The sequence below is a fragment of the Colossoma macropomum genome, unplaced genomic scaffold (assembly GCF_904425465.1).
Source record: "Colossoma macropomum unplaced genomic scaffold, Colossoma_macropomum, whole genome shotgun sequence".
Taxonomy (NCBI): Eukaryota; Metazoa; Chordata; class Actinopteri; order Characiformes; family Serrasalmidae; genus Colossoma; species Colossoma macropomum.
The window spans coordinates 34,951,303-34,964,756 of NW_023494787.1; the positions used below are offsets into that span (position 1 = coordinate 34,951,303).

Consider the following 13,454-nt stretch of genomic DNA (forward strand, 5'->3'; position numbering starts at 1 on the left):
CAAAGGGTAAACCAGTCCAGGGAGCACTAACGGGGGGCGTCGTCGGTGGCATCATCGGCGCTGTGGTCATTCTATGTCTGATTGGAGCTGGGGTGGCCATGTATCGCAAACGCTTGCAAAAAGCTGAAAATGGAGAGTGAGTGTGAACGCACATCCAGTCTATACACCTTCTAAACATAATTTTCTTTCTCACATCACCATTTCTGTGAAGTGTTTTCTCTCCCTCTCTCATCTAGAACCTCCAGTCTATTTTTGTCTCATCCTTTTTCCATGCATTCTAATTTGCACCTCCGCAGTATGGCAATGAAGCATAATGACAACTAACCCGACCCCTCGTATTTCTTATGCAATTAGTGGGCCGCCCAAGCACAAGCCGCCTCCCCCTGTGAAGACTGGCAGCTCAACTGAGATGGTGAGCTAACACTTCTGCTGTCAGTCATCTTTGAAAGACTTGTCATTTTCATATGCCAGTTTCTTTGTTTGCATTTTCATAATCTGTTGCATGTTCTACATGCTTAATTTTAATATGGAGCTAAAGTGTACTTAGTTGTACTAATACTAGCTGTATTTGCTTAATATTCAATTATAAACATTGCAAGAACTTCAGATTTCAAATAAACACTACCTCATCTGTTCTAAGATTAATTTTTTTTTCTCTTATATGCATGATTTTACCCATGTCACTATGATAACATAACCTTGTATCTTTGAAATGCTAACTTAATAGGAGAAGTTAAAATATGTTCTTAATTTCAGGGTATGGTAGTGTAATGAGATTTTTGGTAATTTTAGACCATTTTACACTGTTAATTATGTAGAAAAAAAAAACAAACAAAAAAAAATTTAAGTTGATATGAAGGCAACAATATGCTGCTGCATTTGCCAATAATAAGCAAAAAAGTGTTCTTTGGAATGATGCCATAGAAGAACCACTTTTTTTCTTTAAAGAACCTTTTTTGTAAATAAGATGTGTGATGTGTATAAAGAACCTTTTTTAAAAGTTCCCATATCTTATATTTTGTAATTTTGTATGTACTGTAATTCATTTTTACATCTTCTTTCTCTCTTTATCCTTTAGAATTAAGCAGACTTTTTGTTACTATGGCTTTAGTGATATATATGTAAAAGATATGATTGATATATGTAAAAGAGCTCTGTTCTGATTGGCTGCCTGTATTATGCATTATTCAGATAGCAGTCTGGGTTAAAATGCTTCTTATAACTACAATGTGAACAGGCAGGCCAACTGCACTAAACTGAACAGGTATAGATATATATAAATGTGTTGCTTTTAATGACATCACAAAAACAATGATTTCAAAACTAACTTTTTGCAGCTTTGTTTCTGTATATGTTTACATACCCTATCGAACCCTGTTATTTAAGAAATGTAAGGAAAAAGATTTTTTTTTTTTCTTGATATGGGCCCTTCAAAGGAACTCCACATAATGTACTATACCAGTTTTTTCTACCTAATTGTACATCCAAACATTTAAAAGCCATTGTTTTTGTAGCTATGAGAAAGCATGTTAAACAAGGGGAAGAATAGTTTTGATGAATCCAAGCTTCATGAGTTTGCCAAAAACGTCAGAATTCCCTCCAGTTTCACAGTTGAATGGAGCAAGTCTGATTGGTTGCATGCATCACACATGCTGTCTTGTCATGACTCTGTGATTATTTGATTTTCTACCAGACACTGACTTGCATTTGAAGCAGGTTTCCAATTCCCCAAGATACTGTGCAGTTTTGATTTTTGTCCAAACAATATAGTTGCCATAAATTTGCATAGAAATTGAGCTGAGGGATAAGTTGCATTTGTACAGCTAACCATGGGCTTTGGGGCAAAAATGGCATAGGATTGATTGCTGTGAAATGAGAAAGCAGTGGCCTAATTGCATGTATGTGTGTCCATACCTTTAGTGTATATGTGCATGTGTGTGAGTTGAGCAATAGAACACGAGGGGAAGTGTGTTATCACAATTTACAGCATAACTGTTGTTCAGCAATCTCAGACATGAGCCAAAGGCGTTGCAGGCATGATGTTATTTGCAATTGGTCTCTTGCTTTCATACTATATCTTTGCAAGTCAAAGAATAGCAAAGCAAAGAAGCCAAAACATGATTTCAAATAAATTGTCAGTCGTAACAAAAACATGGTGAAATGTTCCTAACTTATTGTAGAGCTTACACTGTTGCTATTTAGCAGTGTGTAGTTAGTGCAATGAATCGGAGACAAAAAATTGTTGTAAGCAGAGGTTTTAACAACTCTGGTCAAATTACATGTTTTAAATTGAAAACAAGTTAACATGTCATCTACAGGGAATAAACTTGTAGAACATGTAAAAGTAATGTATATGTGACTGTTAAACTAGTCAGCAAGTCTGAAGAGTGGTTATTTACCTTGCTGTTTATGTGAAGTGCTTGCTGTTTTCCAGTTCTACAGCTAGGCATCGAGCACATTGCTACAGTACTGTAAGAGTGAGCAAGCTGCTAATAAAGCACACGTTTCCCTGCATGCTTCCTGGTGCTGCCTTTTCCTTGCCAAATTAACAGTAATGTATGACTGGGTTTAGTCATTTGTTTGTGTATTTGTGACCTTTGTGTGTATGTGTGTGTACAGTTGCATAAGCCGAAGGACCAGACCATGGCAGTCACAGAAACTCAGCCCTTGAGCAACTACGCGCCAAGCTACTATGAGACTACAGCTGCTGAACCAGTCACAGTAAGAACATGATTTCACTCTCCGTAGGTCCTCATTCTGACCGTGCTCTAAATCACATGCTGGTCTTCACTTCTGAGGGAACATTCTACACACTCTGTAGAAAGTTGCCTTTCAAAAACCAAAGTGATGTGGCATGTCAGAGCAGCTTGTTCAGGCATTATGGGCTTTTAGCATGAAAAATGAATTTCATTCCCTGTATGCTAGTGTAATGTTAGAGTAAAAGCATCTGCTGGAAATGAAGCCTTTCTTAGTTCAGGGCTTGAAAATTACGTGGTGATATCCAACTGGCTTACAACCCCTGCTTGGACTTGGATGCCACAGTTTGCAGCTTGTTTGGCTGCAAACACTTTCTAACTAGCAATTACCACAACTGTGCAATAACAGACAAAATACTACTGACATGTACAGATGGCTTAATTCATTGTATTTATTTGTTATTGTTGTTCTGAATACTGCATATTCGAAGAGAATGTTTACACACAGTATGCTGCTTAATTTCATGCTGCTGTTCTCTGGGCTGGTTAAAGCAGGCACAGGCCCCAATTATGCATATGCCATATGTATATAAAATATCATTTCTTAAAGCATGTGCTCTTCAAAGCAGCACAAGTTCAGTTCAAGACCTTGAGACTAGAGCTATTACATAATGTTGTTATAATGAATGCTTATCCATTATAGCTCATGTCTATCAAAGGTAATGAACAAATTAACACCTGTAAATGAGGGCATTTTTTCCTACACGTTTTTCTTTTTTCTTCCTTATGAAAGTCTGAAGCACAGGACAACAAAGGACATGAGTGCTTTTTCTTTTAAAACTGTTCTAGGTGGGTGTAAACCAAACTGAGGTAGATGAATCAGTGAGGATAAAGACAATCTGAAACTGCTGAAAACTAGGCGATTAGAGCGTAAATGGCGTCAGACTAAACTTGAGGTTTTCCATTCTGCCTGGAAGGAGAGTCTTATAGACTATAGAAAAGCACTAAAGTCAGCACGTTCAGCCTATCTCTCGTCATTGATTGGAAATAACAAGAATAATCCTAGGCTACTATTCAGTACTATCTCTAAATTAACTAATAATCAAGCAGCTACTGAAGCCCAGATACCATCAGCATACAGCAGCATTGACTTCATGAACTTCTTCAATAATAAAATTGAATTGATTAGGCACAAAATTCAAAATGCGCAGCATTGCAGTGCAGTGTCCTATAAACCTAATCTAGATCTAGAGTGCAGTATAACCACTACAGAGACGCTGGAGTCTTTTACTTTACTCCAACAAACAGAGCTCGTCCAAATTATTTCATCTTCAAAAACAACAACTTGTATACTAGATCCTATTCCTACAGGTTTACTTAAAGATGTTTTGCCAGAAATAACTAAGCCCTTTCTAATTATAATAAACTCTTCTCTCAGCCTCGGGTATGTTCCAAAGTCTCTTAAATTAGGTGTAATTAAACCCTTAATAAAGAAACCTAGTCTTGACCCCTCTGAGCTATCAAACTATAGACCTATTTCAAATCTTCCCTTTTTATCAAAATATTTAGAGAAAGCTGTGGCAAAACAATTATGTTCCCATCTGCATAGGAGTAATATATATGAAAAATTTCAGTCAAATTTCAGATTTTCACCATAGTACCGAAACAGCGTTAGTGAAAATTGTAAATGATCTTTTATTATCCGCTGACAAAGGAAACATATCCTTACTGGTTTTACTCGATCTTAGTGCAGATTTTGACACAATAGACCATTCCATTCTATTAGACAGGCTTGAGAAACTAGTAGGAGTGACAGGTAAAGCTCTTTCGTGGTTCAAATCTTACCTTAGTGATCGCTTTCAGTTTGTTAATGTAAATGGTGAACCATCAGCTCTCACAAGAGTAAAGTATGGTGTTCCACAGGGCTCTGTCTTAGGACCCATGTTATTTACCTTATATATGCTACCACTAGGTACCATCATTAGAAAACATGGCATCAATTTCCACTGCTATGCCGATGATACACAATTATATATTTCAGCTAAACCAGAGGACAAAACTGAACTTAATAAGATAGAGGACTGCGTAAAAGACATTAAAGACTGGATGTCAAGCAACTTCCTTTTACTAAATTCGGACAAAACCGAAGTCCTTCTTCTTGGTCCAAAAGCTGCTAGGGATAATCTGCCTACGTTTACTCTTAATCTCGATAGTTTCTCAGTTGCACCAAGCACATCTGTAAAAAGTCTTGGTGTCACGATTGATCCCAGTCTGGCCTTCGATGAGCATATTACCAATATTACCAGAATAGCTTTCCTCCACCTGCGTAACATCGCTAAATTAAGAAATGCACTGTCGCTACAGGATGCAGAAACGTTAGTTCACGCCTTCATCACGTCCAGGTTAGATTACTGTAACGCTCTGCTTTCTGGCTGTTCCAGCCAAAACCTTAACAAGCTTCAGTTAGTCCAGAATGCTGCAGCCAGAGTTCTCAGCAAAACCAGGAAATTCGACCACATTAGCCCAATTTTGTGTACCTTACATTGGTTGCCAGTTAAATTCCGCATTGAGTACAAGATTCTTCTGCTGACGTATAAAGCTTTGAATGGCCTTGCTCCTCAGTACCTCAGTGACCTTATTTCCTATTATCAACCGACACGCCCACTTAGATCACAAGGTGCGGGCTCATTATTAGTACCCAGAATAAATAAAGTTACGTCAGGGGGAAGAGCCTTTTCATACAAAGCCCCCCAGCTTTGGAATATCCTACCAGTCTGTGTTCGGGACTCAGACACAGCCTCCATCTTTAAGTCTAGGCTAAAAACTTACCTGTTTAGTCGAGCCTTTGGTTAATTTGTTTTCCTAACTATGTCCCTCTCACTCCCTCTCACTCTTCCTCCTGTTGAGGGAGTTTTTCCTTGCCACTGTCGCCAAGGCTTGCTCACTGGGGGCGTGGACCCAGATTCTTTGTAAAGCTGCTTTGTGACAACATCTGTTGTAAAAGGCGCTATATAAATAAATTTGACTTGACTTTACTTGACCAGTGATTGGGGAAACTTTCTTACCCTACCTGAGCAAACTTAGTGCAATTCATCAAAATGAAGTTAGCATTTGCTAGCATGGCTAATGATGCACCATATCATGTCAGCTTCAATTAGCATGCAGTGTAATGCTTGTTGATAAGTAGGGGAATGTGGAGCACCCTAACACATTTTGTTTTTTGCTAAATCATTTTGAAAATATAATTTGAAAATATATTAGCAAAATGAGTAAAAATGTTACAGCCTGTTTCATAGGCATGGTTAAGAGAGTAAGGGAGTACACAATTAATTTATTACAGGTAGTACAAATACAATATAAAAGTACTATTGTTTGTAGTTGGAACCAGACCAAAAACATATGTGTCAAAATATTGTTAAGAGTCTGTGTCAAATGTGGCAAATTCATTTTTGACCACAAAGTAGAACAACAAATATTAGCATGGTAAAACTGAAATATGTTACTTTTACATGATATCTATAGCACATTGGTGATAAATGGGGACATTGGCCTCTCTCTTGATTACTATGGCAGGCTTAGTTGAAATACTGTGTTAAAACTAACCCTAACTAGAAACTACATGCTTCAGAAAGGTCCTGTATTACAGCCACCAGACGGGTAATTTCTAAAATAATATAAAGGTGAATTATGTCAAATGACACGTTTTGTTGATTTGAGCTAAAAAAAAAAATTCTTTTTATTTGCAAATTTACAGTTGTGGAAACAAAAATTTTTATGCAAATTCCACAAATAAACAGCAAATATGCGTTAAAATGTGTAAGGTGTGTTCTCTGTAGAGGATGTGGACCAAAATATGTAATTTGAGCACCCAAAATTTGCATATGACTATGCACATAACGCATTTTACAAACTTCACAGAAGACACTAAATGGTCCCTAATGTGGTGAGCAGCTCACATGCTCACACTAAAAGTAAAGACTAATGATTCAGAGTAATGTATGATGCACTGTGCTAACACTGCCAAAGGCTTTTTATGAGGATTAATATGATGAGCTGGTTATTTCATTTCCCATGATAACCGTGAAGTCAATTACTACAATAGTGAGTGTGTGTATGGCAGCCACACACCCACAGGCCCTCAAGGGACTCTGGCTGCAGGTGCTGCAAAGATTGAAGGGTTTCATTCTATCTATGTCCACATAGGCTTTATAGATGTTGCCTTGAAGCACTTCATTTAAAAATGAATGGGTTTCATTTCCAATTCTGAGCTGCGGAATTACAAGCTGAGAAGCTGATTGCAGGTACATGTGGTACATAACGCTTTATTTAAAATTACCATTCTGTTTGCACCAGGCACACAGCTCTCAGGTCCAGCCTGACCTGCCACCAGATGTGAATGAATATCTACAATAGAAAATCTGAGCCTTTAATGGATTGCGGAAAATGTCACAGCTGCTGGACTCATGCAAGTTCATTCCTACACAGCCAGATTTAAATGATGTTATTATCCATGAATTCCCAGCTAGCACAGCAAGACTGCACATTTAAAAATATGTTTAAAAGTCACACTTGGAGAGTTTCTCAAGACTCTGGCTATACGGAGGTCTTTCAATTGGTTTGAAATAGGAGATAAAAGAAAGCAGTCACCACTTACTCAGGCTTGTCATTCCGTGCGTTTAAACATTAACAGTCGGTTGCCAGTTTTTTTTTTGGAAACTTTTTTTTTAAGTATGTTTCACCTTTAGCTTTTAAAACAGCATGAAATCTGCAGACTGTGCAGGCCACTGAAGCAATGAAGAATTGGAGCCATGTTCCTTGAACTATTCAGTGATAATACATGCCTAGTGATATGCAGTATCATGATGGAGGCATTCATTCAATGTGTATAAACTGTAGCCATGAAATGAGCTTGAACTTGAACTCAGCAATGTCATTGAGACGTTCTTCAGTGAAGTGAACTTCAGATATACTAATGTGTGCCAGGAAAGCATTACCTTGTGTTTTCCAAAGATCTAAATGTAGATAACACTTCAGTCACCTTCCTATTGAAACACTGGACTGTCTAGCAGTATTTGTGACTGAAGCTTCTGCCATCTGTGCCTGAATGATGAACACTCTTTCTCAATAGGTCATTTAGATCTTTTCCTCTTGCAATTCAAAAGGTCATCTGGGCCTGCTGAGCATTTTTATACAACCCACAGAGCATGGGATGTTCATAGCGTAATTATGTCATGCAGTATACCTGTCTTGGAAGCATCTGCACTTGTTAGGTTTCTCCACTCATTTATTCTCCACTCATTCAATTTGTCAGACATCTATAGATTCATCAAGGAAAGCTTTTCCACTCTTTAACTGTCTAGTTTTCATGCTTCTGTGCCTACTGGAGTTCTTGCTTTTCACTGTTTTCAGCACATGATATGATTCTTAACTGCTGTAGGCTGTAAACAAAATCTGATAAGTGGTGCACTCTGAAATGAAAACCTACAGAGCACTGTTGCATACACATGTAATTTGCTTGCATAATTCTCAGCCGTTCTTCTTTGACCCTTCTGATCCACAAGCTGTTTTTGTCAACAGGGTTGCTGTTCACTGCTACTTTGCAGCTTTTCACAGTATTCTTTGTTTGTGAAAAAACTTTTTGGGAGATGCTAAAACTGGCACACACACACACACACACAAACACACACATATATATATATATATATATATATATATATATATATATATATATATATATATACACACATTAGGGGTGGGAATCTCTAGGCACCTCACGATTCGATTTGATTACGATTCAGAGGGCTGCGATGCGATTATAAAATGATTATTGATTTTTTTTTTAATAATTATCTTTTTTTTCTATTTTCTTACTGTCTGCAGACTTGGTGATAAAATGTGATAAAATGCGCCGGTACGGTGAAATAAGATCCTGTGGTAATGGATGACCACACAGCACATTATAGCCATCCTGCCCGTTTTCTTTAGTGATTTTATAACTTTGGTTTTGGTCTCGTGGTAGAGGGTCGCTGTGTCACAAAATTATCTTTGAGACGGGACGTGTGCAGCATAGCGCAAGTTTTGCAACAAGCCCTGTTTCTCAACGACTGAGAATTGGCGTGCAGACTGCAGGTCACCTAGCAACGAGGTTTCGCCAGGCTAGTAGCGAACGAAAAAGGAAAGGAGAAAGACAGACGAACATTTGGAGACGAACGACTTGATACGTTAAATCTGCAACGAGAGACTGTCAAACACTAAAAAGTTGCGAAGATGAAGTTGCTTCTCTTTCTAATTTTCCCGTTCCACCTTAAATGGTGCCGCATTTACCTTCGGCGCCTCAGTCAGAATTTAAGGTGGAACGGGAAAGTTCAGCAAGAAGCTGGCGAATGAGAAGCGACTTCAGCCTCGTAAAACAGCCGAAAGCTGAAAGACATTTTACAAGAAACTATTCAACTTTTGAGGAAAAGTTTTCTGGCGGAGATGGAAGAAAAGCGGCTATAGCTAAAGCTAAAAGCAGAGTAGAGTAAGTCCGCATTTTCATTTATATTGTTTAGTCTATACTAGGACATTAACACATACTGAGACATACTGGACATAAAATGTTGTGGCTCCCAAGGTGGTTTGATTGTTGTTGAAAGGACAAAATGTCTCTTCTTAACATTTGGGTTGTGACTCCTGATCTAACCTGGCTTTTAAGGCAGAGGGAGCCGGTCGGATTTTTCACTCATCCCATTGTGTTTTTGTTATGTGCCACCACAGACTGTCCGGGCGCTGCACTTACCCACTTCCAAGTTCCAGCCTTTGCGTTCCGTCAACATTACGTTATAAAAATTGATTTTTGATGTTGAACGAATTGATTCAGAATCGTCCACGTCCGCATCGCGATGCATCTAAGAATCGATTTTTCCCACACCCCTAATATATATATATATATATATATATATATATATATATATTACATATAATATATTATTATATTATATATATATAACTCTATATACATTCTATACCACACTCCATGTGACATAGAATGTATAATTGTAAAATTAGTGTGAAAGAGAACTTGGTGTAAGACGTGTCTTCCAAGGATGTAAGTTAATTGTCTACTATATCATCATATCTTCATCAGTTTTGTATTTGAGACCTAAACTTCGAGCCAGACCTTCTTTTTGAGTCTGTGTGTGTGACGTTAATACGAAAAGATGTGATCCGAAAAACGCCCACAAAAACAGACGTAACACCTCTAACTTTTACATTGCTATTTTAGGTTTTACAGGGTGACTCTTACATAGCGCAGCTTTAATTTATGATTTCCTAGTAAACTGGCAAGTCAGTGTATGGTTTAACATCGTTAGCATAACTAATTGTTTGTGGAGAGGGCTTCTATCCAGTTAACTAATGACTAATGTTGGTTTTTTAGGATCTTGATGATGAAAACCCCAGCAGCCCTGCGAATGGTGGTGCCCCCTCTGCTTGGGAGGGCTCAGGGCACCCTCCTGGGATGGATGAAACTGCCAGTGATGCGCTTCCCCCATATGAGCCCTCAAGCCACGACAACGTGGAAGCCAACCACGAGCCTGCAGCTGCTAACATAGCCCGTGGGGAGAGTTTTGTGTCTGCGCCATTGTTGGTCTAGAGATGCAGGCCGCGCCAGCAAGCGCACTGCCACCCTCCTGTCCAACCTCAGCTGGGACTAAGAAAAAGGTAGCCTGCCACAGCTTGGGCACCTACAGAAACCACCCCAGCCTAAATATGTGGTAAAAGAAATCTTTAATATACATGGTTGATGTCGTATTGCCAATTTTCATGCTTTAGCAGATGATCAGTCTATAACATCTTATGTCTGGAGCACTGTTAGACAGTAGTCATACCATGTTTTGACATCCTTTGGGGGTTGATACTGATCCAGTGCAAACCCTTATGCAATGGCTGATTAAGATCAGTCAGTTTGTTGGGGAAAATTTTGTAATGACAATTGGTAATCCTTTCATTTTGAGGTATTGTGTTATCTTCTAGGCTTGTTAAAAGATAAAAACATGGACAAAATGTTTGTTGGCCACTTTGACTTATTAGATTAATGAATGAAAAAGTTCAAAATACAAGAATTAGCTTTGAGTATACCAAAATACACTCTATTACATTGAAAGGTTGTATCTGTAACTTCTTAAAACATTTTTTTTGCAACCATGCAGTGCAATGCACATTCAGTTGTTGATATCACTTGCCTTTGCCTGTGTTTTCAACTTCAGTGATTTCAAAGAAACTGTCTTGTAGTAAATGCAATGTATTTCACATATGGCAAAAAAAATGTATTTTTATATTTTGTATTTGACCTTTTTATTTTGCAAGGTGACTAACATTCTTTTAATTTTTTCTCCCTAAGTTCTTAAATTGTTTAACTCTGAAAAGTACCAAAAGAAAACTGTAAATAATATTATGAGATAATATATATTGTTAGTCAAATGTGTGCTTGGAAAAAAGAACATCAGTGGGATTTGAAATGAAAGTGTACATTTTTGACAACTTATTTTAACAATTATTATTATCGTTGTATGCCAATATTTAAAATATAAACTGTGAGGATCTTCTTCTGTGTAGTCTGCATGACATGACTGGTGGGTTTTCTAAACACAATAGGCGCATGTCTTTTTGTTTTGTTTTTTTCTTTCATGCTTTGTTATATTCTTCATCTCTCAGGCCACATAAAGCACAATTTTGTAATATGAAAGTGTGGGATGGGAGAGGTTTTTAGTGATAGCAATTCTTGATAAGCCTAATTGGAATGCACTGATTGGCTAGTAGTATGGTTTGGTCACATCGTAGGTTGCAGTGTAGCTTCTGGTTTTACTGGTGGTGATACTCACAAATTGTCTTCATATTTGTGGTCTTGAAAGTTAAAATTGCTCAAAATGCGGAGAGACCATGTCCTTTCCTTTAGGATGCCAGCAGTACAGTAACTTAATTTGGACATGCTGCTACTGACCTACGTGACCTCTTCCTTACTTTTTCAGATAAGCTTGCCTGAGTCTGTATCAAACGTGCTCTCAGTAGATCTACAAGTGTTTGAAGGCATCAAAGTGTGCTTGTGCCAAAGAGCTATAAACCAACAGCCTGATTTCTCATCCTGTTTTGCTCTGCTAATTTGCATATTCTTTATGATGCCAGCTGGACTTGATTTCCTTTTGTCTTGCAAACACAACACACATGTGGGCCATTACTTTTGGTCCTAAAGACAAATGGGCTGGACCATAGCCACTAAAACATGCTTTGAGTAGTTAGAGATGATTTGATTATTTGTAGCTACAATGCTCCATATTTCCTGATGTGAGCAGTTTCAGAGTGAAACCAGACTTTGGATGAGGCTTCAGGCAGTTGAATCACATAACCTGTATTAAAACAGTGGTGATCTATAAGTGAGCTACAATGAGCCAAACTTGATATTAAATGTAGTGTTTTGATAAAGAGTGATGGAGACTTTTAAACATGCACATGTAAAATAAAGAGCACATTTTTAATATTTTATTTTAAACAGATAGATAGATAGATAGATAGATAGATAGATAGATAGATAGATAGATAGATAGATAGATGTACCATTTGCTTATAATAGAGGTAGTAACTATTCTTAATTCTTAATTAAAACTGATTCCATTTACTGCCTGATCCTCTGCTCTCTTGGAAATGGAAGCATATGGACAGTTTATGCAGATGATCACTGCAATATTTCATTTGAAATACGACAATCATTTCCTTTTTTCTCCTTTTTGCACTGTGGTGTTGTCTTTGTTTCTTAAAAAAACAGGAATGAATGAATGCATGCTGCATGGAATTCTGGGTAGCCCACATTATTCTCATGTGAAACATAGCTGTGACTTCACAGTTGTATAGGTCATTCACTAAAAACTGCAGTATGGGGTAATCACTGTATTGCCACAATTTCTTTAGAAGGTACATAATGTTTGTGAAAACCCTTTGTCGCGTAAAGTCCCTACATATTATACACCTGGGAATCATCAGGGCCTTCTAGGCCTTCAGAGAAGACCTAATGATTTCCAGGATCTAAAAATATATTTCTATAATTTTTAGGTTATTTTTTTAATAGAATTATCATACTTAAACTCTGCAAGTACTATACTAATACGCTTATCATCTTAATGTTTAGTTCAAGTTTTTTCTTCATAGTATTTATTGGTTATGCCTTCAGGAGCTGAACTGAGTGAACTATCAAAAAAAAAATTAAAAATCTTACTCTCGACCTTGAAGACCTCGATACATCACTGTTTGAGAATACGAGCCGTAGGGTGACCAATCAGTTGTTGGAAATTAAATACAGCAGCTCTATGCCAGGGCTTGTACAAGGTAAAATATGTTATTGTCTGTAAAAAGCTGCAAAGAATACATGAAAGGTGTCTTTTGCAAGCTTCAAATGTCTATGTTCAATGTAGAATGGCCAAAAAACATTAATGTGCACCATCTTTAGCTTATTGCTTATATACCATTAAAATCACATAGGCGCTAGCAGAAATTAGAAAAGTTGCAGAGGTCTTTTGTTTCTCTTTTTTTGACCAAATTTTAACAATTTTCATCTAAACTAAAGACATGTCTCTAACAGTCACGTTTCTCCACAGTTAAGCATACTGTCTAATTTTGGAAATGTTTGAAACTGAACATTTTGAAGATTGCACACCAGTTTCTGATTCTGTATCAGGATGGCTGTTAAAGCCCATGTCAATTACTAAACTGCCAAAAAACATATTACAC

The 13,454-nt window shown here is 37.5% G+C and overlaps 1 protein-coding gene across 1 annotated transcript in view; it reads left to right on the forward strand.

The window, feature by feature from the left end:
* The window catches only part of pvrl2l (PVR cell adhesion molecule related 2 like), a 186,675-nt gene extending 173,871 nt beyond the window's left edge, over window positions 1-12,804 (forward strand). The window contains exons 7-10 of the mRNA XM_036567102.1: window positions 1-136; window positions 355-412; window positions 2,620-2,721; window positions 10,114-12,804. Coding sequence (XP_036422995.1) covers window positions 1-136; window positions 355-412; window positions 2,620-2,721; window positions 10,114-10,329 — 512 coding nt within the window. The 3' untranslated portion in view covers window positions 10,330-12,804. The remainder of the gene's footprint in view (window positions 137-354; window positions 413-2,619; window positions 2,722-10,113) is intronic.
* Window positions 12,805-13,454: the final 650 nt, after the last annotated feature.